Consider the following 27,749-nt stretch of genomic DNA (forward strand, 5'->3'; position numbering starts at 1 on the left):
TACCAATTTTTTTGGCTTAAACATGAGAAATATGCATGTAGCCATCTTCAGTAATTGTCAGCTGTCGCCTATCCATATGATAACATTATTATTAATAAGTTGCCATTTAAAACTTGAACTATTCACCAAGATTTGATATGCTCATTGGACAGAATATTATTACAATCTGATACGTCATAATATTAATTGTTTAAGTTTAACCATTATCCATGTTTTTCTAATACCTGTCCTAAGTTTTGATGAATTTTTCTAAAATTACTCACACGCTTAATAGCATGTGTAACGGGTACAGAATCACTAGCAGTAGCACCATCCTGCTTCTGTGCTTCATAAAAAATACCCACATAAATAAAAAGAGACTTGTTCAGTAAATACATGAAGCAGTAGTTTTAGATCGATCTAATTAAAAATAAAATCTAGGCATCTAACTGTGTAAGTTACTGAACCCACGTCTTGCTTACGCAACCTCTTGAAACCTTGTACCAATTGGCAACTGTAACCAAATTGTCCTAGTAGCTGATATGTTACCTAGTGTGGAACAGGATAGTAATGGAGGATACCTAACGATTTAGTTTTAGTCTTTTAGATATCTTCCATAATGGGGCCTCCAGTCCACTCCATTAAAGCCTGCATGAGCTTGAGATGCAGAAGGAGAAAAGGACTTGAAAGCAATTACTTCTTCAATGCTCAATAAGAGCCTAAACAATAATAGAAAGTGGGTCATTATTACAGAATATTGATTATTTAATGTGCCTTTGTTAATTAAGAATTGTAGGTGTAGGAGCAAAGTTTTGTCTATCTGCCATCACACTCTAATTTCATTGCTACAAAAAAAAAAACTAATAAGAATTCAAACGTTTCTTTGATGTATGTGATGGGGAAAATGTCAAACTAGGAAAGTGTCTCAACAAAGGAACTTCCGCAAAGAAGTGTTGTTTTGAGAAATTTGTTGTTTCCTGATTTGGTATATTGAGTTTCTGTAAACCGGTTTTGTTTGGTTGTGAGTAAAATAGAGGGAGAAGCAAGGTCCTTCTTGTTCTTGAGTTCTCTTTCGATGAAGTTTGTTTTCTTGGGTTCGGTATCTTACCATGTGTGGTGGGGAGGGGCCAGATATGTCTGGCACATGCATTCGACAAGTCCAAGGCTTTGAGGTTGTAAATATTGTTGGAAAACAAACACCTTTGCTATGTCCCAAGAGAATCAGATGCAGATAATAAATAATAAAAGGTTTTGTGTCAGAAACACGGTTCCATTAGCACTTGCCAGTTGGATTCCTAGCTAGTAGAGTTGCTCAGCAGTGGAAAGGAACTTGATCTTTCAAGGATCAGATGTCACTAAATGTTACTCTTATCAGTTTTGATGAAAAAGAGCATTTTTTTTTTCTTTCGGTTCAGAGCTATGATCTTTTGAGTCTTCTTATTCAAAGTATGACCTTCCCTCCTTTGTTGCCTGTTTGACATTTTAGCAACTGGTTATACCAAAATAGGAAGCAGGGTAGGAGCTGAAAGTTATTATCAACTTATATCTTTGCTGTGCCACAATCTGTATTTTCAAGTCATAAAAAAGTACAGAACTACAGATTGAACAATTTTTCAGCCACTGTATTTGCAATCTTCCTAGTGATCTTCTTCTCCTTTTCAGCAGTACTTCTTGCAGTCTTTGTTGGGTGAGGTTGAACTTTACATTTGCTTTGGCTTTGACTCAAGAAGTATATTCTCTAGTGAATGATCATGGTGAAAGTAAGTAAGCAACAAATCTGTCACAATCTGTGTTGTTATTTTGCCAGTTTCTTTCCAATCATTCTGGTTCTCGTCCTTCTATTTTCAATTTCCTTTTTCTTTTCAGTTTCTGAATCCTCTCCTTCCCTTCTTACACTACTGATTGCTCTTCTATCTACCTTGTTTCTTGTCACACTGGCAAAGAAAAAAGGGTCCCTACATGAAAATCTTGTCCAAGATAACCAGCAGAAATTGGAGTTACAACCTTCATTAGAAGATGTTACTATCCAACAAAATGAAACTGCTGAGAGGCAAGCTGAAGCACACTCAGAGTCTTCATTTTCATTAGATTGTGAAAGCAGAAATATCATGGATACAAGTTTTGTACTCAGTGCTGAGAAGTATTATGAGCAAAAAGCTGATCCACAATCAGATACTTCACTTCCATCAGATAGTGAAAGCACTACTAGCTCAACCATGGATGAAGAAAGTATTAAGATTCATCACAATACAGATCAAAATCTTGATATATCTGATAGCTTGGTCTTTGATTATGATGTTGATGAGGAGGAGGAGGATGGCTTGATTGAAATCAAGCTTCCAAACAACTACTTTTTAGAGTTCTTGCCAGAATCCATTTTCAAGCAACAAGGTCTCACGGAGCTCTGGGCAGAAATTAATGAGATGAATGAGGATGAAAATTTAATTGAGATTGATATTTCCAAGGGATCCACAAAGCATCAAGATTTGAGATTGGAGAAGGAGTTGGTTTGCTGAGTAGATCATTGTATTTTTAGTGATTAATCTTTTATTACTAATTGTTATCATGAGCTGCTATTTTAGGTGAAGTTTTAGTCATTAACTATTTTCCTTCTTGATGTTTACCAAAATTTTGTTCTCTTCTATTCACTCGACCTTTTAATCTTGAGCCGTGTTTTTTAATGAAGTGCTAGTTCTAATCTCAATCAAATCTCTTAATTTTATCAGTTTCGTCACATTACAAAACATAGTATGATTATGTTTTGTTTGAATGACTTTAGATCCACAAAGGAACTTTTATGAGTGTTTGTCATCAATTTGGTTTGCTATTTTCCTCTTTAAATCTCTCGTTCCCTCTCATGTTCGGGAAAGTTTATTTAACTGCATTACTATACAATCATGTGCCAAGTGTGTCTGCTGCTGACTCAGTCTGTGCACTTTCCATGCAACAAGTTGCAAAATAAAGGCCTTTTTTTTTTTTGCCATAAAGTAAACTATTTGTTAAAGCACTGTTATTTTTAAATCATTTATGAAAGTACTCTCAATTTTAATAAGTAGTTGGATAAATATTTTATATTTGGGAAATCTACAATTTATTATCTTAAAATTTGAACTAAAGGTTTTAGGACCATGGGCGACAATTACAATTTTTAAAGACTACTTTTAATTTAGTGGTTGTAATTTAAAAGACTTTTTCTTTTAAGAGTAGAGATAGATAATTTTAACGAGCAATTTGATAGTTTATTTTTTCAAAGAAGGGTCGTTACAATTTGTTTTCCAAACTATTGTTTTTCTAGCTTTACAAATATAAATCCATAGCATTTTTTCTTAAAAGGAATATAATGCATAAACCATTAAACTTGTGGCGTGGTCCTTAGAGGACTTATGGGTTATTAGCCCGTTGTATACATGGGCTTTATCATTCTCTGACCCATAAAATAAGGGCTGAGCTTACTCTTCGGCAATCAACCAGAAAGGACTCACTGGAAAAAAAGGAAAAGAAAAACCAGAAAGGACTCTTGACTTCTTGTCCTTGACTCTTGACTGAAATATATACATATAGAAAAGAAGACACAGAAAGGATGAAATCGAGCATTTAATCTCTTATACAAAAATTCTTTTTTTTTTCTTTCGGAATATCAATGTAAATTGAAGGGGTTTAAATATCTAAAGTATTTAATTTCTTAACTTATGCCATTTGATTTTGTTTCTAAGACTTATCTAATTTTGAGAGATTACTTTCTTACTTATCACGTAAAAAAAAAAAATATTGTGTGGAAAAAGTCCTTTCTAATTTAAATGCGCATCTTAAAAAATAACATTATACAATGTTAAATTATATAAAAAATGCAATAGCTATTTTTATTTGAGAAAAAAAGGATATGCATTTTTTATACTGTTACCTCGTCATTAATTACCATTATAGTAAATTTGTTGACTTTAGAACTAATTTTAAATTCATTAACTTAAAATAATTTTTTAATGTTAAAAAACAGTATGACACGAGTTACTTTTTAAATATTACCACTACATATGGACGTATAATAAAGACTTCACACGAGCTAAAACATTTAAAACTCAACTGAATTTGACATCTTCTAGTTTTTGGTATCCCTAAAAAAATATACGCGTAAGAAAACAAAAGAGTTGAACAATTAAAACGAAACAAAACAAGGTAAAGGACATCACATCAATAATAGAAATTAAAGCAATGATGCATGGGTCGGTGACCCACTTAGCACCCCTAACAATTAATGTTTATTTTAGTGGATGCCTACATGCATGCAAAGTCACCATATGTATATGTGACCACTGACTATAACTAAACTAGTGCCACCCATTTTCTTACTTGAAAGGCCTATGTCTCCAGATGATTAAATTATTGTACGAGTGTCCGTGGGTGGGTGGGTGGGAGATGTGAATATTAGATATATATAACTCATTGTTCTGCACCTCTTGTTTGACCTATTGTATCACAAGTTAGATGACCAACAATTAACTATTATCTCTTTGGAGGTCATTGTTGGGACATTTTCTTCTTCATCGTTAATGCAAGTTATGGGGCAATTGTTAATTGATTCAGTTTGTTGTACGAGGTTGTCATTTAACGGTATCTATATCTTAAAAAAAGATATAAGTACTTGGATAAGCATTTCTTTTAAATACAAGAGATACAATTTGATTGTACCTTCTTGCTTTATATATTTTTGGGAAGCTCAATATTTTTCTAGCTCAAGATGGATAATGCCAAGTTCGTCACATGAAAAATCGTTAATATTTGCAGTTAAAAAAAATCTAAATATTTGTTAGGGTGCAATGAATTATATGTTAAAAATAAAAAAAAGAGGGATAGAGAAATTGAATTTATAAAATTAAGGTGGGAATGAATGCATAATATGAAAAGAGATAGAAATAATGACATTGCACCATGTCTCTCTTATGCCTATATATACTTTCCTTTGGGTAAAAGGAAAGAGGATGATTGGTATGCCTATATGTATATAAAAAATATTTATAAAATTATTATAATATTTCAAAAAAAAAACGTTTTGAGTTATAGCCTATAGCATGGAAGAAATACCCAACGTGCTTAATGCCAAATTGCCAATAAGACAATCATTTGGGAATGTCACACTTGTTCGTACGTACTTGCACAGTAAGCTTCCCATTCTTAGTGTAACACCAGCAGCATTACTATGATATGCCATATACGTTTATACGGAAATAGATATTGAAGATCAAATTTACTTGAAAAGGAAGAAAAGCAACGATGATCAAACTATATTGATTCCACGTCTTGTGCCCTACAATTGCTTAATTATTCACATCTAATCATTTATGATAGCGTTTGGTTGTGGTATGGACACCGGACAGGAGGAGGCCTTAAAACTCAAAAGACTCACTGTGGCATTGCCAACACCGACACATCTAGTCACACCCTTTCATAAACAAAACCCCCGTATTAAGATTCATGCATGACGAGAGTAATGCGTTACACTTAAAATTAGATTTTGAAATCACAATTATCGTTTAATTATTAATGAGTGAATCTTAAACCCTAAATTAAAATGGGTATGCATAAAAAAGTAGTTATAAATATAAAAATATTAGACGTGAGGAAGCGGAGAATGTAGCAGATACGAAAGCAACGGTGAAGATGAATAATGAGTGAGGCAATCCAATGGTGAGAAAGGAGTCCGTGAAAGCAGAGACTTATCGAGAAACAACGGCACAGAAGGTTCCACGTGGGAAGCAGATAAAGGAATATTAAGCAGAGAGATCCAACGGACACTGCTAGTGAAGGCAGAAGAAGAAGATTCCTGGATTGATTGTGAAGATGGCTGAGTCGGACAACGACTCGGGAGGGGCGCAGAACGCGGGAAACAGTGGAAACTTGAGCGAGTTGTCGCCTCGGGAACAGGACCGGTTTCTCCCCATAGCGAACGTGAGCAGGATCATGAAGAAGGCCTTGCCGGCGAACGCGAAGATCTCGAAGGACGCGAAGGAGACGGTGCAGGAATGCGTGTCGGAGTTCATCAGCTTCATAACGGGTGAGGCGTCGGACAAGTGCCAGAGGGAGAAGCGCAAGACCATCAACGGCGACGATCTTCTCTGGGCCATGACAACCCTGGGATTCGAAGAGTACGTGGAGCCTCTGAAGATTTACCTCCAGCGCTTCCGCGAGATGGAGGGAGAGAAGACCGTGGCCGCCCGCGACTCTTCTAAGGACTCGGCCTCCGCCTCCTCCTATCATCAGGGACACGTGTACGGCTCCCCTGCCTACCATCATCAAGTGCCTGGGCCCACTTATCCTGCCCCTGGTAGACCCAGATGACGTGCTCCTCTATTCGCCACTCCCTAGACTTTTTATATTATATTATTTAATTAAACTCTCTTCTCCACTCAACCTTTGCAAGATCACTGGGTTGGTTAGTCTTGTTACTTGTTACTGTTTCTCTCTATCATACCTATACTCACTCTTCCTCCTCATCTATTATTTACATCCAATGCAAATTCTCAAATATTCCTTTTTCTTCCCCGTTCATAATCATCTCTATTTTCTTTTTATCTGCAACAATATAAGCTGAAACCATCAAATATCATGTAGCGCACACAACCAGTAACTTGATACAGAAATCTATCAATATATGTTCTATGATTTCAACCTAAAGAGAAAATCCAATCCATATTTCCTGATTGACTTAGCAGTAAAATGAATAAATAATAGTACATACTATGCACTCACATTGCACTTTTATTCGGTCATTTAATCATAAAATTTAAAATTTATTAATTTTACAATAATTATTTAAAAGTCGTATTGATAATAATTTTTAATTAGTTGATGACCGATGAAAATTTACAATTTTGTACATGTATATTAAAATCTCACAAAAGATGGGGGAAGGGCTCGTGTTTTCTTCATCTGAAGCTTTGTTTTTCTTTGGGCCTTCTGAATTATTTTTGGACAGTTGGTATGTCCATTCTTTTCATCTTTGCTTAGACACTCCCCTTCTCAATTTGTTTTTCAAAAATGTCCTCTTCAAAAAAAAAAAAAAAAGCATTCCCCTATTAGCCATTTTCGAAAAAGCTAAAAGGCAGCATAGATAATATGAAACACATTTTGCGTTGTATGGCGTCGCCATTAATACCAGAAAGAGTATTACAATTGTAGAATCAAATAGAACATACATGTATTTGCGATTGCCGAGATCTGGTAAATCGAAAAAAGTGAAACAACTGTTTTATTGTATGCCATTGTCATTGCCACTTAGGAAGGTGCAAACTCACATACACCACTAGGGTTTCAAAGCAGAGGAGAAAAGATATAGAGAGCAATAAAGATAGAAAGGAGAAAATGTAGATTAATGCTGCCAAGGCAATTTTTGTATTCCTTGTGATCGAACATTGGAACGCTAGGATTGTGCACGGTTGACTGGTGCAGAGGCAGAAAGAATTACAAAATGGGGGAGTGCAAAAATACAAGATTAATTGTTAGGGTATCTTTGAGAAGAAAAAAATAGAAAGGAAAGTGTATCAGTATCAAGGGGGAGTGGAAATAGCAAATCCCGATTGTAAGCAATGTAGGCTTCGATGTTTGTACAAGCCAAGCCAGCCCACAACTATACCATCTGGGCAATGGAATCATGTAAAACTCTAATAATTTATTATTTGTTACCGTGAATCTATAATTATATCTATCAATATTGTATATAGTAAAGGCGACTTTAACAAATTAAGAAAAAAAGAAAAGAAGTAATATTGGTGGCAATGTGCAAATAATTTTTTTCATTTGTCATTTTTATAAACTATTCTTACATTATTTCAATTTATTCGTAACGACATTTAAATAAAGTTGTATGTTCATTTTATAATATAAAGTTTAGGTGTATTGTTCAAAAAATCATTTAAAGTAAAGGTTTATTGTCCAAGGAAAAAAGATATTTTTAATTTTCTTTCACCAAGCCAAGCAAAAGATATTTTTTGTAGTTGTTGTTGAAAGAAGAAAGAGTGTGATGTTATCTATCTCCTTGTCCTTCTTCTCCCTCCTCATCTTCTCTCCCCATTCGGCAAACATACAGCATCCAAAATCGAATCTTTGTTTGAAACATGGCTTCCTCCTCCTTCCTCTGCCCCGCAGCATTTACCTTCTCACAGAAGCCACTTCAATCCACTTTTCTTCATTCCTCCTCTCTTCTCACTCTAAGCATTCTTCCTAAGAAATTGAGAAAACCCCACCAACTGAGAAGCCTCATAGTGGCCAAATCCAATGGCAGTGACTCTGCTGATGTTCCTGACCGTTTGATTTCAGCACTTTGCTACTTTTACCCTTTCTTTGATGGCATACAGTATGGAAAATATGTAATCACACAGTTCTACCCTGTTCAAGCCATTGTTCAACCATTGGTTCCTGCAATAAGAGTCTTCAAGAGCTTCCCTTTTAATGGGTTCCTTGTGTTTTTGACCCTTTATTTTGTTGTGGTGAGAAACCCCAATTTCAGTAAGTATGTGAGGTTCAACACTATGCAAGCCGTTGTCCTTGATGTGCTCTTGATTTTCCCTGACCTCCTTGAAAGAGGGTTTAATCCCAAAGATGGGTTGGGATTGGATTTGATTATGAGTTTGGATAGCACTGTGTTCTTGTTCCTCTTGGTGTGCTTGATTTATGGTTCTTCTTCTTGCTTGCTGGGTCAAATCCCCAGATTACCCATTGTTGCCGAGGCAGCTGATAGGCAAGTTCTTTGAATCAACAATCCGTTATTGGTAATTTAATTGTATAGCAAGCAACTTCAGCCTAGGTAGCGGAAAAGTTGCATTTTCACTTCCTTAATAGTTACTATCTTAGATAGTTTCTGCAAAACGGATTTTACTTGTTTCTTACATTGCTGGATTCTAGTATGTCTTTCTAATTCATGATTGAATTATCGTAAGATGATCCGAAACTTCCCTTTCTCCATTGTTGATTGAATTCAATGGTAGATCTCTCTGGATTTACTGAATGGTTATGGATTTGAGTTGTAATGTTTCACACATAGACATATTAATTTCTTGTATGTTTAACAATCCTACAATCAGTTATCTTCTCTTCTTTGTTCTTATGTTTTTAGGTTTTAGTATGAGCTATTCTAAGTGTTCAGACTTCAGAGTGGTGTTTTTCTATAATGGTTATGTGTAACGGGGAGAGGAAACACAGATAGGGTTAATCTGCTAAAGTTATTATCTTTTTCTATAAATGTAGAGTGGTCATGATGGAGTATGAGCCTGAGTTGAATGTGCAAGTGGTTACTATTCTTTTAATGTTTATGACCGGAATTGGTTAATGGATGACAAGCTTTTCTGAGATACAAGATGGTGTCAATTCTCAGGTTGTTGGACTAGGATAATTCTAAAGATGTTTAATCAATGTTCATATTGCATCTAAGGTGTTACCTACAGTATAAATTCGATGTGTGGATGTTGAAGTCCATGTCTCTTCTCAAGTTTAGGAGGGCTGGATTGATGACCCATAGTAACGATGGCAGATGGCTTCGTATCCATTGTAATTTCAGTGTGAAATCAAAGGATAACAGGATGTCAATATGTTAACTGTTAGCTTCATATTTAGGGAATGGATCCTCTCATGTTAAATTTTCACGTGATCATTTCATGTAAAAATTGTGTCTATATCCTTCTTCATAGAAATTAAATATGTGGGGCTATATTAAAATTAAAATTTATGTACATTTAAGAAGAGAGGGAGTGAAAGATAGATACAATTTTTTCACATGAAATGGATTTGTGAAATTCAACATGAGAGGATCCATTCCCTCATATTTAACTTCCTCCTTTGATGAATTCCTGTGTCCAATCCATCTCTGTTCTCTGATGTGGCATTAATTACTTCTAGAGTAGTTTTGTCTTTGGTTTCAGTATCCACTTTAAAAAGCAATTGGGATTTCATATTTGCATTGTTATACTCTCTTCATTATTTATCAATCTGTTGTCTCAAATAGGTTCAAAATGTCCCAAGTTGATGTTATTCTACTTTTAGAATACTCCTTTCATTATATAGGTATCCGGCTACCTATCCAAGTTGACGATGTAGCATCATCAACAAAGCTGTTTCCAGATGTTCTTTGCATGACCTCATATATAGTACCTTGTTAGCTATACAATACTCATTTTGTGGTCTCTGTTCTTAAAAAATGCTCTTAGGTGTTGGACCCTTGTCAACAACTCTGTTTAACTCACTCGGGAACAATCTAAAAAAATTGCTATTTTGTTGTAATGCCCTGGATTAAAAGATATACCCTTCATATAACATTTAAAAGCAGGCTTTCTCATGTGTAATGATTTTATTTATTTCTGTTCATCGCTTAGTTAGAATGACATAACTTGCTCTGGTTCAGAGTTGTACAAGGGCACTGGATTTGCTGAAGAAATTACCTATTTTTTGTGATATGAAGACTGTAAGGAAAACCATTTCAACTTAACACGCCTCTTCACGTTTTTCCTGTTGCCTCTTGGTAGACACGATCACATGCCTGCTTGAATTACTGGAATCAACAGGCACAAATTTGACAAACTAAGGGTGTGTTTGAATAAGCATTGAAATCCCGTTCAATGCAAAATCTTCAATTTTGTGCACGTTTAGTGCTTGGGAATGTGTGAAATCCCATTTATCTCTACCAAAAAAAAAATTCCATTTATCGTGCTAGTTTGGTGCTACAATTAGCTGTGTATTTTCCTCTCATCGCCCATTAAACTTGACTATAATTGGTGTAATTCTTAACATGAGCTTGGATAAGGGAATGGATATTGAAATTGGAGAGGATCGTGCCATGGTATATACCACATGGAGCTGCACAACTGAATATATTACAACAGGATATTATACATAACATGTGATGTCCAATCTAAAATGATCCTTAATTTTTTCAAGCGCTCTAGGACGATAAAATACAAAAAGCAGCCAAATTCAGACTAGAAAAATAAAGGAAGAGAAAAGCATGATGAGGGGGACTAGAATTGGCAGAACCATAGAAGCAGGGCCTTGTCCTTTCCCATAAGGCACATAGGTGTAAGGATTAGGAGGCGCATAATAAGTATTTGGAGGTCCATAACCATAAGTGTAAGGTGCAGGAGGGGTACAACACTGAACACCTGCAGCAGGAGGGCACTTAGATTGGCCTGCCTTGTGTGGTGGTGGTGGAGCACCATATATAGAGTAGCCAGAAGGTGGTGGCGGAGCTCCATAAGAAGGATAACCAGGAAGTGGTGGAGTGACCTGACAGTTCTCACAAGAAGTTGGGGTTGGGATCACATCAACTACTGCATCCCCATAAGCTTCAAAATTAAAATTGGACTTTGATAACCAAAGGTTTACAACTAAAATTGCTAGAAACTTTGCTCCAAACATTTTTTCTATCAACTTTAATGTTTTACTTACTTCAGACTATAAATTCATTTATATGAAGAAGCAAGAAGGAAGGGAGTGGGGAGCTGGGAGATAATGGGGATTGCAATGATGAGATGACAAAAGCTTTATAAGGAAAAGAGTGTTCTAGATTTGGATGTTTTCATTTGCGACCAGCACCTGTTTTAATACAGTCTTGGATCTTTCGCCTCCTTTTCTTCTACACACAGGATATGGTGCCGCATGGCAGCACATCTGTCATCATGGTATTGAAGTAACACACACAAATGTCCTTCACTTTGCATTAGTCTCTGTGGTAACGGATCGTTAAAATTTTCAACCTTTTTTTTTCACTTCTGCTTTCTCTTTCTTTAATTAAAGGTGCGTTTTCTTTCTTCTTAGAACTTGCCTTTTTCATCATTGATAAATGTTGCACTATCATTAATAATGGAGTTCATTACAATGATGACTCTAAAAGCTGAACAAGCTTTATCACGGAAATGCTTCTTTTCACTAGAGAAATTTATTGCACAATGAAGATTTGGGGTAAAAAATCACTATATTTTTTTCAACCATCTTCAAAACCTTTGGTTCGCTTGTAACAAAGAAAATTGTAAGATGATTTTTTTTTTAAAATGAAACAAAATTTCTTGAGAAAACTTTGAATTTTTAATTTTTTTTATCCAAATAAACAAAATATTTTTCCCCCTCTCAAACCAGTCATAAGAGCCTGTGCCTAAGCATGAAAAAAGAACGTGCAGCTAATTAGCATCTCATTAGTGAGAAACCGATATCATTCAACTTTTGTCTAGCTAAGACCTAAAGACCTCGAATGATTTCGAAGATTTGTCCAAGTCATGGCTATTTAAATATAGATAACTCAATTCCTCCTTGTAATATGATGAGATAGGTCGTGGAGAGAATCCAGCATAGCTCCTTTCTAACTTTGCTAAGCATAACTCAATTTCATACTTGAAGGGTTCTGTAATAGGACGGGCAGCATATTCCTCAAACGGCATCCACTGTGACAAAAGGAAGAAATACATAAAAAGAAATGAAGTAAAAAAGGGATTGAATATATAGTTAAAAAAGTTATATTTTTATACAACAAATTTATATAACATTTTTTTTTATAATTTTACCCATCACTTTAACCATCTCATCTCCTTATTTTATTTTATATATATATATAATTATGTACAAATATAAATTCTCTATTAAAAAAAATTACAAGATGATTACCAATTACATTCGCAAGGAAAACATGACTCAGATACAGCAATATAGTGAAAAGTTAATTGGTCAACTAGCTTCCTGTTATAAGATCTCTTTCCGAGTGAAGGGTATCATCAATCAGCATATATTCATATAGGATTAGGATCTAAGTTCTCCAGAGAAAAGGGTATGAACTATTAATATGATAGCTGAGGCTTCAGGAATTGCAAGCTTATAAATGTAGAAAAATTGCAAACAAATAGAATCCTCTAACGTATGCGCATGTATTAATTATTCAAGAACCCACATCATTCTTATGAGTTGCATGGTCATTTTCAACTACGTACGAGATAATTATGTGTTGCTTTATGGGTTAAAGAATGTGGGACAAAATAATCACATGTGGATTGTGGTCATATAATGCTTGTAAAAATTTTGATCGCAATTAATATATACGTCTCGTAATGATCTTATTTAGCAGAGTAATCCAACGTACTTTCTATCATATTATGTACACACACTTCATGTTCACGCACCAGAAGGCAATATTGAAAGTCATTTTTTGTTTGTATTTTCAGTTAAGATTTAAAAATTTCGAAGTGCATGTGCCATTGAACTTTATTGAAGAGAGCTAGCATGCGCATTAACATGCTAGGTAGATATATATATGTGTCGCTCTTGTCTTATCTGTCAGAAAATAGTAGTAGTCTTAAAGTAGGATGTTTCATATATGTGTCTTGTCATATGTCACTTCTTATGTGATCTGGGCTTATCCTTGGAAAATATCATTTGTTGGATGATGAGAACGAACTGCTTTGTTACATGATAAACTTTGTTAAACTCATTCATAAGGAAAACATGACTCAGATATATGGCAATATATAGAAGGAAGTTAATTAGTGAGTATATTCTACTATTACAGATGGAGATGATCCTAGCTCATTCATCATTTGTGACATGACATCTTTACATCCAAACCAAATTAAAGAATGACACGATGTATTGAGAAACAAAAGTATACCTTGGCAGCATCAATTTCCAAATCTTGCTTTTTGATGTCAGTAGAAAGAGGACGCAACATGCAAAGGAAATATAGTTCTGATTTCCCAAAGAATGAATTATGTGCGTGCCTGCAAATCTCATTAACATGAGCAGGTTAAAACAAAATTGAAATAAGAGGAAAAGAAGGAAAGGCACATTTTAAGTAAATTTCAGGAAGAAAATTGAGACCTGAATGCCAGTAATTCCACAAATTCTGTATCAATCTGAACAAAGAACAAAGTTGAGTTATACCAATACAACATAATAGAGGACATTCAACGACAAATATAAATAGAAATGCAACATTGCAACATTTTACTTATACACTTACTCCTGTCTCTTCTTTTGCTTCTCTAACAACTGCGGCTGAAAGCTCCTCACCCTGAAATTACCATGTTAATTTCATAGTTCTAATTAACCAAATTGGAATTTTTTTTTTCCAATGCGTGGGGAGGAAATTTTCTTTGAAAATGTTCATACCGCTTCAACTATTCCGGTAGGTATCTTCCAAAGGCCAGTTTCATGGAATATACCTCTTTTTTCCTGGACTACAAGCACCTAAAGCCCTCCAAAAAAAAGAAAGAAAAGAAAAAAAAAGAGAGGAAAAATAATTAAAGTTGTAAAATGAAACCAGGACTACTAGTTGAAAGCAAACGCGGGCTGAATCAATTAATAAGGAAGGAATTAACCATATATTAATTGTTGTTCTTTTGAACGAACCTCTTTGTTATCATTTAAGACAAGACCACCGACCCTTACACGGTGGGATGCATTTGGAGGGATTGTGCAGCTTGTTTCAGGAATAATCCAATAAACTAGCATTAGATAGTTTGGTTCAGCATGGTGGTAACCGAAACCCTCCTGCATGCACCAATATATATATATATATATACATTAAAAAAAATTTATATAACTAACAAAGATGGGATAACATATTTTCTGAAAATATTTTCTCTCAATTCCATCTATTTCCATTGTGATTTCACTCTATATTATCTTAGAATATCAATTTAAATTTAATCCAATTTAAAAAGTTATTTAAATTGTTCTTTATTTATATACTTTATCTTTGTTTTATATCTAATTGGTAGACTTGGATTTTTTTCAACAAATTAAGACATCTTCTTATATTGATGAAGTGAATCAATTTAATATAAATTTCAGAAATTAAATTAAATAAATAAAAATTTAAAAACTGAATAGTTTTATTAAATTAAATTTCATATTTAATTGTGAAAACTAACATGCGTGATCCAATCTATAATATGTGGCTTCTATAAGATATGTGACAAACATTTCCATTTGGATTTTAAAAATTAGATAATTTAATTAAAACAATCTTTTTTTTAATAACAAGGTTTACAGTTATTAAAATCAGATAATTAAAGCAATCTTGTAGCATGAATAGATACCTTGCTGTCTTTGTACAAGGTTTAAAGTAATTAAACCTGACAAAAACAGGAAAGATTACCTTAACTGCAGTTTCAACAAGATTAACTAGTGCTGTAGGTAACTTGATCCAAACACCGCATTTCTCCTGCAACATATATTATAATTAATATATAGGAGATTAGGATTAATGTTATGGTTTCTTTACAAATAATTTGGATAATATACTTATTCAAATTCATCATAAATTTTGATACTATCTAGATAAAAGTTTTTCACAATTTTCCGGCTGAACCAGTCTTTCTTAGTAAGCTGATTATAGTGCGCAGATATTACATGATCTGTTTTTCAAATTCAAAGAAAAAATAAAATGCTGAAATTGAATATAATTATATAAAACATCTTGTTCTGATTGCAAGTATATGGAGCATCTAAAAAATGATACAATAATAGTTCATGGTTTCACACGTGGTGGTTCCCTCCTTCACTGGTCTCCCCCTTTATCTCTCCTTAATTATAAAATTTGCTGATAGAGTGGTGGTGATTCTGTAATCGGTGCTGGAGGCTAAGGCTTTCACGGGAAGATATGACTTATCCAAAGGGGAAGGGGTTGGAAGAAAGGATCAATGAATCTTAAGAAAAATTTATAAAAACAAAGTAAGTGAAATTGTATACTGTAAGAAGAGAAGAATACGTAGTTACACCAAGTGAATTAATATTTTATTTTGTGAACCTTAATCTTAATGAAGTGCGAATACATTAATTTAATTTAAAATTATATATACATATATATATATATATATATATATATATATATATATATATATATATATATATATATATATATCGTTACCTGTTTCTTCCATTGTGAGAGCGACGTTCTAAGCAAAGTAACAAAAATTTCAGAGTCCATTGGCTCCTTCAAATCTATAATGACTCCTCCATGGGCATCATCTGTGGCAGGGAGAATCTCAAAATCCCCTGAACTTGCTGAGATTGACATTGGCTCAACTGAATAAATATTAACTATAACAAAAGAGAAATGTTAATGATAAGCGTCACAAAGAAGATTTAACTGCAGAGTTATAGCTAGGGAGGGATTCAAGAGGCTAAAGTTTCAAAGCATAGGAGGGTAGAACTAATCAATGGAAGTTGGGAAGTGGTGTGCACAAGATTGCAATTTATAATGCAAAATGATGGGCAGAAGCCAAATCCTAGTTGACACCCAAAAAATAAAATAAAATAATACAAGTATAATAACTAATATAATGCTAGAGAGAAAAAAATGAATACTATTAATTAAGTTTTTAAAATCATAATTTTTTTTATCCGTAAAATGTTAATTTATTAAAATACTACTTTTTATTAAAAAAGTGATCGAAGTCGTGATCATTCTTCTCTTTCGATCATATTCTTTTAAAAAAGTGAAAGAGAAACATTTGGTGCTCTGTATTTATCTAAAAATAGAAAAGCAGTCAAAGAAAATGGTGATAACAGTATTTTAAGAAAAGTGATAATAATTGTATTTTGAAGGTTTAAAAAAAACTAAAAATAATTATATATTAAAAATAAGAAATATATACATCTAATGAGATATTTTTTTTTATTAATAGTTATAAATTAAAACCATAAAGTATTAATATGTCATTATTCATTATAATTAACTATCTAACCACAAACACAGGCCATGGAATGCGCAACTCTGGTGTGAGTTCTCTATGAAGTCATGCTGACATGGTGTTCCAATGGAAATGCGAGAAATTGTCATGTGTTTCTAGAAAAAAGTTTAGTTTAAGTGATCAATAATTAACTTATCCGTACTGTACGATTAAAATTATATCACCTCAAATACACTATTATATAAAGTGAGTATAGTTTGCATAATTAGTGTATGTCTCCCTGTTTAATTATAATTGATAGTACAATTGGAATACACGGATTTCTTAGGTAGGGTATATATGCGCATATATTGTTGAATGCTGTGCGGGCACGTATGAACAAGATTTTGTTTTTCCCTTTTTTGATAGGCAGAAAGTTGATTGTCCAATTAAACCTTTACAGTGCAATAATACGTGCCTCACGACTCACAAGTTTCGACTTGACTTAAGGGGTGTTTCACGTTCAGAGTTTCATTAATTTCATCTATCATAACTCTCATTCGTATATGTAATTTGTAATCTTTAAAACTATGTCAATATATATCTTTGGCAACCCTATACCCCCAAGTTAACCAAGGATAAATATTTCATTATTCATATTTGAATTATAAATGCCTTTCAATAAGGGATTAGTGTAATTAAAAACAAATCATATACTTTTAGAAGAAGAAAGAATATCTATCGAAATAACTTATTTAAAAAAAAAAAAACCCTTCTTTCTTTTCTAGGTTAGATAAAAAAAGAGTTTTCAAGATTATTTATAAACAAATCTATCATCAAAATTTTAGCGAGATGAATAACGTCCTAAAAAAAGGGGAGGTAGAGATGGAAATATATTGTTTTAACTTTTAAGGAGAGAAAAAAAGGATTAATATCATCTTAGACAGCCTGGAGTACTATTGTACTAACTCATTGGGCTCACCATGCCCAACCATCACAAAAAAGGGAGATTGCTAAGCAAACCTCCTTCCTGATTATCTTGACCAAGAATGTCCCTTTCTGGAAATAGATTTTCAGAAATGTGTTAAAAAAAACTTATTTTCAGAAAGTGTTACTTTTAAGAGAGAAAAAATGGAAAAGGGGTAAACTAATTTGGGGGTGGATTTAGTAATTGCTCAAAAAGAGTATTGAGCCGAAATATAAGCAGGCCTTTTTGCACTCCACATACATGACTAAGCTTTATAACTCAGAAAAAACTTGTTGATTGACAAAAAAAAAAAAAAACTTGTTTACAAAATAAATATTAATGTTTAATAAGATAATAATAACTCGTGAATTTTGTAGATTTGTGAGGAAGCTAATAAAAAGCAGTTATTTAGTGTTACATTTTAGAAAAAACAAAATAAAATGCCAACTTAATCAATTTATTGACTTTTTTTAATTGATCAATTCTATAATTATGATACAATAATTTTTTAGTCATCACAATAAATTATTCTTAAAAATCGAGAACATTTTACATCCCTTATTTTTAACAACCATCACACTACTATCCGATATGCTTTTCTCCTTTATATATTCAACTCAGCAATACCAGTTCCTTTCAAGTAGCAAATTAAAAGATAAGATTCAACCTTTTATTCTTTTGTTTAGGGAGACATGGAACATGGAAATTCTTTCTTTCATCATGCTCAGTGCGAAAAATCAATCTCTGGTAAGTACACCAAAAAATACGAATTAGTTAGATTGTTTTTCGATTTTACTTCTCATATGTAATGTGTAAACATGATCTCGAATGCTATAGGAATATATCTATATACTGGATTAGATAATTTTCTAAAATAGTTATCGTTTCATTTTTTATTCTTTTATTGTCAATTTCGGTAATTTTATATCTCTTATTCATTATTTTTTTTTCTTCATTTTTTCCCTGAAGAATCTCTGGGCCACGACTGCTTATTCTGTGTGTAATATATTTTTCTTTTTCCGCTTATGCTATTGGAGTCGTTGATGGAAAAAGGGGGATATGCACACGTATTTTTTATTTTTCGAATGTTTGATACTGAACTTGAGAATTTTTTTTTTTATGAAAAGAAAATACTATTTCTTTTTTTTAAAAAATAAAATAAAGTAATCCTAACACTCACATTGTCTTTTTCTTTTCTTTTTTTACTTTTATATTATGTATGATATTAAGAAATTCATAGATTGTTACATTTCAGATCGATCTCCCTTAACGTATATGTATGAATTTTTTTTTTCTTTTGATTTTTTATCCTTTTCTTCTAACATTTTTCCTTTTTATATCTGGCCGAATGGTGATTTCTAATTAAAGTAATTAGCGAGCTAAAAAAAGGTAATATATTATTTTAGAAAAAAATAGAACAAACATTCGTAATTTTCGATTCTTCTCTTGGGTTTATGGTACGCCCCATTAGAAGGTAGAAAAAAGAAATTTGAAAGTGTAAAGCACGAGTTCCCTCAAGTGAGAGGTTTAAGACAGAATTTGCCACCTTGGATATGTTTATAGCATGTCAGGCTAAAGGGATATAGACAAATAAACAACGTGCATGGTACCATTTTTGCTTGTATGAGCTCAACTCTCTTGGGTTTATCTACAAAGCATCGTTGACTGGCGTTACATTCACACAAATTTATGCGGTTACATTCGCAGTCCTGAGAATTGAGATGGTGCATTTATATATCACATATATGTCTCTGAATGCACTACTCATCATAGTATATATGTATATACCTGCATAAACTTGTCCTCGTCCTCTTATTACATTTACATTATAATCATATCCTTGAACTTAAGTTTGGTGCGAGTCATCTTTTGTATTCGTTACACATGAGTTGTTTGCAAGTCTAGAATCTTATGGTTTTCTCTTGTTTGCACCAGGAAAATACATGAGCTACATAAATTATTCATGTCGAACTGTACGTTTTCCTAAAATATCATGATTTTTCTATTTTGATCTTCCCATTTTTAATTGAAAAAAGTGTTCATGCATGGTAAAGTTTGAACAATATCACATGCTTTTGCACCATGCATAACAACTTCTTTTCTTGGTGTTTTCTCAGCTGTGATCCCTCCCATAGTTCCAAACCCAACAATGGAGACAATTATGGGTGGTGATGGTTCTAGCAGCAGCAGTGTCAATGTTTACTGTGATCACCCTGCTGCTTGCTTTAATCGTGACAACTCCTTCGGGAATTGATGAGATGTATTTGGCAGAAGTACAACAATGATCAATGGTTATGGATTGCATTTTGTGGTTCAATATCTGGGCTATACATAAGAGACATACATGCTACAACATCCTCTTTTATATATTTTGTTTTTAGCTTTTCTGTCATTGTGTAAAAAAAAAGTGTGCTGTTTTGTCATATTTAAAGTTGCCTAAAAAAAAGTTTCTAACTTTCTATTGAAAACAACTAAAGTATCTCAAGGTTACAATCGAGAATATCCTTGGCTCATTTTTTTTTACGCAAACATATTACGAAGATCTCCATCAACCCTTGACAAATAAACTACATAAAAATGAACTTAATACTACACCTGACTCAAAATCTTAAAGGCATTAGGTTTCGCATTTAAATGTTGCTTAACTTATCAATTCCTATCTATATTGCAAGACTATTTCACTCATTTGTGATTCCAACAAATTTAGAGTGAGCAACTTCAATAATACTATAGAGTATTTGCAATTCGATTACATAAATTATGCAATGTTTATTTATCTGCAAATTTACAACACAAATAATCTGTTTATTGAAAACTGGCTCAGATAGTGCAATGGCTCTTGCAAACACCCATGTCTACAGAATGTAATGGAAAACACTAGTAATCATTTATCATTTAAGTTCAAGTATAATTGTTGCTCTCTGACATAATCAATCACTTCATCCGCAGTAAGGTATTTTATAGATAGTCCTCTTGCATGCAATCCCTGAAATTAGTGAAAAATACAAGAAAACTGAACGTCTCTCTTTTTAAAAATTATCGTCCTATAACTCTTGAAAGTAAACAAGGTCCATAGCATTACCTTACTCTGGTTGAGCTGATTTGATTTGGAACAAGTTCATCCACAACTTTGATATTATCCTAAAAAATAGTGGAAAATTTACCTATGCATAAAAGATGAGTAGCAAAGCAATTCATTCTAATTCAAAATCATATCATAGCAAAACGCTAAGACAAAGTTTGGTCCCAGAAATTTTGTTTCATTACTGAATATTCGAAAAAATATATTTTATAGTTTATATAGTACTATATGAAGGTATCGTGGTTCAAGTATCCAAGTCATACAGGAAGGTCCAGGGTACACTTAATAAGTAGTATCTGGCACATGTCAAACAAAATGTCAAGGTGGTGTTATTGCAGCACACGTCTCACACTCCCACACCTCAAGCAAGAGTGTCCATGGTTAAAAGCTAATCAGTAATCAAGGTTGAGAGGGAATTAATCAATTCTAACCAGTCACAACACGTGCGCTAGCACACACATATACAAACACAAAGGTAATAAATTTTAATCATTAAATTTAAAATTCCCGTGTTGATCGAACATCAACACACCTATGTATATGGGACATCACAGAAGGATTTCATCAGTTGGTCTGTAATTTGACCTTAATTTGGTCAAATACACATGCACAATAAATAGAAATTTAAAAATGTCCAAAATTCATAAGCCACATTTCATTTTAAAGGTTAATTTAGTTTTTTAGTCTTTTAATTTATTATTTAGGTTTAATTTAGTCCTTTATTTTTTTTAATTTAATTTGGTCATCTAATTTTTAAAAACAATTCGATTTGGTCCTCTAGTGTTTTTTTAGTTCAATTTGATCTTCCAATTTTTAGAATTGATTCATTTTTTTGTAAAAACTATGTATTTTGTGACAGTTTAAAATCATTTAGTGACGATTTTGAACTATCATAAAGTGTGATTTCTTATCGTTTAGACTTAAAAACTGAATTAAATCGATTTAAAAATTAGAGGATCAAATTGAATAAAAAAAATTAGAAGATCCAATTAAATCTAAAAAATAAATTAGAGGACCATATAACTAATTTAACCCATTTTAAACACATATAGGAAAAAATGACAAGCTTGAAATGTGATATACCTTATTCTCATTCAGAATTTCATCTTTAGATATAGTCTTCTCTACATCTTGTCCTTCTCTGCGAATGCAGACTACTCTATAATCTTTGCATATAGTTTTAACCTAAAGTACAATAAGTCAATAACAAAATTATAGTTCATTGTTTCCACAACCTATGGCAAACCAGTATTCATTAACATATGTGGAAATTCAATCTGTTTATCCACTAACCGTCCAATCCATCACGTATAAATCAACCAATCAATCTATTCAATTATAAAAATAAAACTTAATAGATTAGTTGAATTGGATCACCATTTGCTATTGGATAGACAATGAACCGTTTGTCTTTATGAGACAAATATTGGATTCTATGGTATTTGGGTGTAAGAATGTGTATAAATATTAAACTTTGTTTTAGAAAAATAAAATATAATGGATGGATTGGACCCTTTTTTTTTATGAAATAAGTTATGGATGGATTAGATTTTTGTAGTACATTTTTAATGGATCATAAATGGATTAATGATTATCCATTTCAATTCAAAAAATTTATCCAATTCATTAGTTTGAAACTCCTAATCTATATTCCACCCATGCCTTGTATCTATGTGGGGAGAAATAAGAATAGTTGACTCAATAAGCTTGTTAATTCTAACAATAAAAACATAAAATCAATATAATTCCTCTGACTTTGAATTCCACAACCATTTAAGGTTGGTTTACTAAAATTATTAGGTAGGACGAGGTTTTTTTTTCCAAGAATCGTCAAATAACTCTATGTGAAACTAATCTATGATAAAAAAAAAAATTAGATTTTTTCATTATAGTACCTGGTCAGGAATCCAGAATCCAGGAATGCCAAAAGAATGAAGGAGATCAGAACCACAGAGAAGCATGACCTTAAAGGATTCTACACTAATCAATACAAAGCAAATTATTGTATTGTTACAACATTGTAAAAAACATGTATAGAAAGAAATGAAAATCTAGCACGGCCTTTTTATTTAATGAAGGGAAGGGAACTATTAATGCTCCTTTTAGACTAAATCACATTTAAGTCAAGGAACATATTATATATAAGATAGATGATAGATGACTTTTGAAGGCTTTAGCACCATACGGAACCAAATTGCTCATCTAATCATGCATCCATATAGCACTAAGAAATTCCCACAAAATACTAGAGTCAATTGACCACCTAATTCCAGAGACAGGAAAACATGTCCAAGCATTAAAATCCATATATTAATCATTTAAATCACAAAGTATTCCCAACACTGATTCACTGAATCCTTAGCACCACATTTTTTTAAAGCTCAGCAGTACGGATTAGCATTCACATGACTAGTATTTCATTCTTAAAAGAGATTAAGAGAGCCGGTGTCAATGTCACTTCTTCCTTTATTTTGAATTTTAAGATGGGGCAGGGGAGCAATTTGAAATGGCAACTAGAGTAATTTGATTTCATTGAAGGCTTGTTTGTTGAGCATACCTCTAGATACCAACCCTGACTCAAACAGAATTGTGGACTCTGGAGAGAACAGTTAAAATGCGTTGATATGTGCTCTGACTTGCCTGCAGCAGTTTATAGCCAGATAAAAAATGCATAATATTAATAAAATAGGTTAGCCAGAGAGCCAAATATTTCTCACAACACACATGGCATCAAAGCACTGTCTCTCAAATTCAAATCTATGGATAATGAAACTTACTAACATGCACAGAAAATAGGAAGACATGTAATCTAGCTGATAGAAAATTATGGATCAACCATTACAAAATCTGAAATTTTGCAGGCTAATTGATATAATTGAATTCGATGTTCAGCAGATATTAGGCCCTATATAAACATACAAGCAAAATACAATTAGACCAACATGTGGCAGTGAAACTAATAGCATCACTTGATTAATAAAAATCATAATTTCATGAATAGAATCATAGCGTTTGATCTCTTAGCTGAAAAAAAAAGTAAATTTACTGAGTTAAGTGTTCCAGTGTTTTCCACATGCCAAGCATATGTTTTACCTTATTTAATCATTTATTTTGCTAACAAGTTTTACAGACTCACATGTATGGATATAATATATGAAGAATCTTTTTCCATTTTTGCTTGACAACTTCATACCTTTTTCTTGTATGCATCATTCACAGGAGACAAGTAACCTCCAATTATGCAGTAGCCATTTGAATTCAACGCATCTCTTGCAAGCTCTAAGGATAACATCCACAAATTTTATTTTATTTTATTTTACAAAAAATCAGACTAGCAGAAAATAAATGAAATTAAAAATTAAGTTGCACATAATTCAAGAAATTAAGTTAATGAAATTCCATCAAGTAGTACTTGAAGTGAATTAGAGGGAATATTCAATATATACTCCCATTCACCTTCATTTATAAAGTAGAAACTCGTAGATCATAACTCAAGGAAGCTAACAATACAAGAAGATACACCGGTATGAATTGATCCCAGGCAAGCCCAACACTTTTGAACATCTACGTAGTATGTACAACATAGAATTTTCAATAACAAATCCAATTATATGTATATGGTTTTTATAGTTATAATATTAATTCAAGTAGACAAAGAAGCCTGTATTATTATATAATTTATAGTGAGTATATTTTACCAATGGTTAAGATATGGTTTGATCATAAAATGTCAAAACCACGGTAAATAGTAAAGTGATTATCATGTCATGCAACCATTGCCTTTTTTGTCATCACATGATGTATGAGATCTAAATTTTTTCCCTTAATTATTCTAGACTCAACGGCAAAAAAAGAAAAGAACCAAATTGTTCAATAATCAATACCTTCAAGGATGAACTTGCATTCAAGATGTCATTTCTTTTTGTTAGAGGAGGAGAAGGAGTAAAAATTATTCAGATTTGAGTTTTATAAGCGCCAAAGTAGTATAGATGTCTCAGGGCAGTAGAATAACAATTAAGTAAACTTAAGGAAATGAAAAAAAAGAAAAAAGAATCTGAGCTATAAACGCAACTGACCAAAAACATCCGTAAATGCATGAAGTGGGTGGATTAAAGCTACCAGTTGCCACCAGAATTACACATATCTTGCTGCTGTTTAATGGGATACAGAAAAAGAATGTCATAATTCACTCACAGTACAGACAGGAACATACTTTCTCGTGTTTCCAGGGGAGGGTTCATTATTAATCAAATCTAAAGCCAATTCATCCGGTGGCAGTGGAACATCCATGACCTGAAACCATTAAAATACAAAATAACTTGCTTTTTCATCGATTGATTGAACTTGGAGGCTCCTCCGGCGACGGCCTCGCCTTCTTCCTCTTCCTCTCCCTCTCCTTCGTCGCCGTCGAGTTCGATGCCCGCCTCGACCTCAAGAGCGGCAACACCATCACTGCATGGATCGACTACAACACCGAACACACATTGCTCAACGTTTTCTTGAGCTATTCACGTACTAGTTCTTCTAAATCAAAACCCCTCGAACCACCGACCTTCACCAAATCCAAACATGGGCTTCACTCTGAAGGGAAAGTGATTGAGGCAGCTGATAAGAGGTTGAATGGGGAGTTTGAGGAGGAGGAGATGAGGTTGAGCTGTGTTGCTAATCCTGATAGTGCTGAGAGACCCTCCATGAGAAGAGTGCTGCAGATTCTCAACAATGTGGCTGCACCACTTGTTGTGCTGAAAGTGAAGCCAACACTCACCTTCTCTTCTGACCTGCCTCTGCTTCTCACTATTGAGGACATTGTTTCAGAGGCGGATGAAGAAGAGTTCGGTACCAGCAGCCAGTCTATGTGCGAGATCAAAATTCACTAATCAACTGAACTTATTCCTTTCATTCTTTTAATTGTTTCTGGTGATCACTTCTAATGCTACTCTACCATTCTATGGTCTTAAAAACTAGGAACTCATGCATTATGCATATTGGTCGTTCATTCACAGAGCTAATCCACCGAATTTCATGTTCAACTTCAACGCACAACAGAGGAAGCTTATTCTTTTGTTTTGGTCATAGTTCTAAATGACACGAACCGTGTTTTTTCATGTTATGGTGTTTGCGATTTTTGAAGTGTACAAAATGAGGAAAGTAGAAATTTGGCATAGATGTTTGTACATTGCTGCTACTAACCAAGTAGGATAAAGGATGATCGGGTTTGTACAAAGTCTTGAGGTTTTACTGTTTTAGCAATCGTGCTGTAGTAGAGTAATGCTTCATTTCAGAAATTGCAATCAGAGCCCTGCTAATAATATGGGCCCTTGGCATCATTCTGTTGTAAAAAAAAAAGAGTCCCCAATCATTATGCGCACGAAAATTGAACTGCGAAGTAGAACTCAGTCAGGAATGAATGTGAACATGGGTGGGGGATTTCAAAACAAAAGATGTTCATATACAGTTGCATAAGGGCTAAGTAGATAAAGTAACACTCAAAAGATATGAATGGTAGAATAACACATAACATACACAAGATGGAAATCTCAAATTCAATAAATTGTTATATGATCCTGAATTTGGGTCAGGAGCTTAGAAGGGGCCAGTCCACAATTGAACGTTCTTTGACTTGTTGAGAGGATAAAAAAAAATGTTAGATGAACATCCAATATGATATTTGACACCCAGAGAAAGAAAAAAAAATATAAGTATAATTGGATTAATAATGGGATAAGAAGAAAGAGATAAAAAAATTAAATGGTGTTGGAAGGGTGTTTAAAATGATGAAGTGTTTGTATATTATTATTAAAAAAATAATAAAGATGTGAAGGTAGAACATAATTAATTTTAGACTTAATTGTATTTTTTATTCCCAATATTTAAATTTTTAAGAAATTTTGTCCCTATCTTTTAAATTTGACACATTTTACCTCTAAACTTTTAAGAAATACTTGAATTTTATTTATTAATAAATATAAAAATTGGAGGTAAAATTTGTAAAAAAAAAGAAGTTTGACATAAAATTTGACAAAAAAATAAAAAAATTAAATGTAAAATTTGTCAAAAAAAAATGGGAGAGATAAAAAGTATCATTATATTAGGAGTAAAATAACATAAAGTAATATTACAAATTTCTTAAAAGTTGAAGATAAAATACATTAAATTAATTTGTTGAGAATAAAATAAAAATAAAAATAAAAATTTGTGATAAAAAGTAGAATTAAGCATTGATCTTAACCTCTTCATTCTCTATATATATACGAGCCACCTCTGGCCAGTAAAATAAATAAATTAAAACTAAAGGAAAGGCCACATCTAACGAGGAGCACACATCTTAGAGAAGAAATGAAGCCCATCTTTGCCTTGTTCGTAGTCTTGTCGCTTCTCCTGGTAAGCTTTTCAGTAGTAACTCATTTGTTTTAAAATTTGAACCATTGAGTTTGTGCTAATTATGGTTTATGACTTTTCTATGTTATCTCTACTAATAAATAGGTTGCCAACATCAACTTAAGCCATGCAAGAAAAGACCTGGGGGATTATTGGAAGAAAATGATGAATGACGAACCCATGCCTGAAGCAATTAAAGATCTTATTCAAGATCAACAGGTACAAGATGCAACAGCAGATCATTTTATAAGGTACTTCGATATGAAGCCTAATATCATTTTGTATCACACCCATGTTGTGTCCAAGAAGCAGCAGCAGCAAAAGGCTTTTGACCACAAGTTTAAACCAGTCTCAAGGAACGGAAAGTCATGGTTGAACAAACCATAAAAAATGGTTGAAGGCTAAAGCTGTTAGAATTAATAATAAAAAGAAAATGAAAGTACGTATTAATCAAGCAATAAGGAGGTACTGTATTAAGCAACTAAGATTGTGCAGTAATTAAGGTTGCTACTTTTAATTTCTCCCTATGGAATGAATCTCTTTATTAACTCCATGAGTTTCTTTAAAAACCTTCACTAGCATTTTAATATACATTTCTCTCTTTCTCAATTTTCACCACATTTTTTTTTTGGTGGGGATCCTCTAAAATAAATTTATTTAGTAGGTTGCAGACTGACGTTACAATATATTTTTGTCAGCTTGAAAG

General features: G+C 33.0%; 6 protein-coding genes and 1 pseudogene across 7 annotated transcripts; 4 read left to right on the forward strand and 3 right to left on the reverse strand.

Moving 5' to 3' along the window:
* Positions 1-520: 520 nt before the first annotated feature.
* LOC100814985 (uncharacterized) lies at positions 521-2,689 on the forward strand. Of its 2 annotated transcripts, XM_041009734.1 has the most exons (2): positions 522-1,739; positions 1,923-2,689. In XM_041009734.1, the coding sequence occupies exons 1-2, from the start codon at positions 1,725-1,727 to the stop codon at positions 2,493-2,495; spliced, it is 588 nt and encodes a 195-aa protein (XP_040865668.1). In that variant the 5' UTR covers positions 522-1,724; the 3' UTR covers positions 2,496-2,689. The 2 variants fall into 2 exon arrangements, with proteins under 2 accessions (XP_014626289.1, XP_040865668.1); XM_014770803.3 differs by having other exon boundaries at positions 521-2,689.
* Positions 2,690-5,773: 3,084 nt separating this feature from the next.
* LOC100500556 (nuclear factor Y, subunit B3-like protein) lies at positions 5,774-6,511 on the forward strand. Its single transcript, NM_001249132.2, has one exon. The coding sequence runs from the start codon at positions 5,815-5,817 to the stop codon at positions 6,310-6,312; it is 498 nt and encodes a 165-aa protein (NP_001236061.2). The 5' UTR covers positions 5,774-5,814; the 3' UTR covers positions 6,313-6,511.
* Positions 6,512-7,946: 1,435 nt separating this feature from the next.
* LOC100777912 (protein TIC 20-v, chloroplastic) lies at positions 7,947-9,031 on the forward strand. Its single transcript, XM_003519583.5, has one exon. It carries the CDS (start codon positions 8,088-8,090, stop codon positions 8,721-8,723), a length of 636 nt encoding a protein of 211 aa, XP_003519631.1. The 5' UTR covers positions 7,947-8,087; the 3' UTR covers positions 8,724-9,031.
* Positions 9,032-10,819: 1,788 nt separating this feature from the next.
* On the reverse strand, positions 10,820-16,156 carry LOC100815518 (nudix hydrolase 10). Its single transcript, XM_003518503.5, has 8 exons — positions 15,872-16,156; positions 15,101-15,166; positions 14,350-14,490; positions 14,110-14,187; positions 13,961-14,011; positions 13,819-13,853; positions 13,610-13,718; positions 10,820-12,395 (listed from the first exon to the last, which is right to left on the reverse strand). The coding sequence occupies exons 1-8, from the start codon at positions 16,019-16,021 to the stop codon at positions 12,186-12,188; spliced, it is 840 nt and encodes a 279-aa protein (XP_003518551.1). The 5' UTR covers positions 16,022-16,156; the 3' UTR covers positions 10,820-12,185.
* Positions 10,936-11,376, reverse strand: LOC102669194 (extensin-3). The gene has a single exon (XM_006576066.1). It carries the CDS (start codon positions 11,374-11,376, stop codon positions 10,936-10,938), a length of 441 nt encoding a protein of 146 aa, XP_006576129.1.
* Positions 16,157-20,285: 4,129 nt separating the features above from the next.
* Positions 20,286-26,926, reverse strand: LOC106797108 (nicotinamide/nicotinic acid mononucleotide adenylyltransferase). Its single transcript, XM_041009741.1, is given in 6 exon segments — positions 20,286-20,569; positions 20,666-20,724; positions 21,749-21,850; positions 22,561-22,640; positions 23,223-23,245; positions 23,247-26,926. Coding segments are annotated over 6 exon segments (384 nt in total). The 5' UTR covers positions 23,339-26,926; the 3' UTR covers positions 20,286-20,541.
* On the forward strand, positions 26,894-27,596 carry LOC100816576 (organ-specific protein S2-like; annotated as a pseudogene).
* The last annotated feature ends 153 nt before the right edge of the window (positions 27,597-27,749 follow it).

The sequence above is a fragment of the Glycine max genome, chromosome 2 (genome assembly GCF_000004515.6).
Source record: "Glycine max cultivar Williams 82 chromosome 2, Glycine_max_v4.0, whole genome shotgun sequence".
Classification (NCBI taxonomy): Eukaryota; Viridiplantae; Streptophyta; class Magnoliopsida; order Fabales; family Fabaceae; genus Glycine; species Glycine max.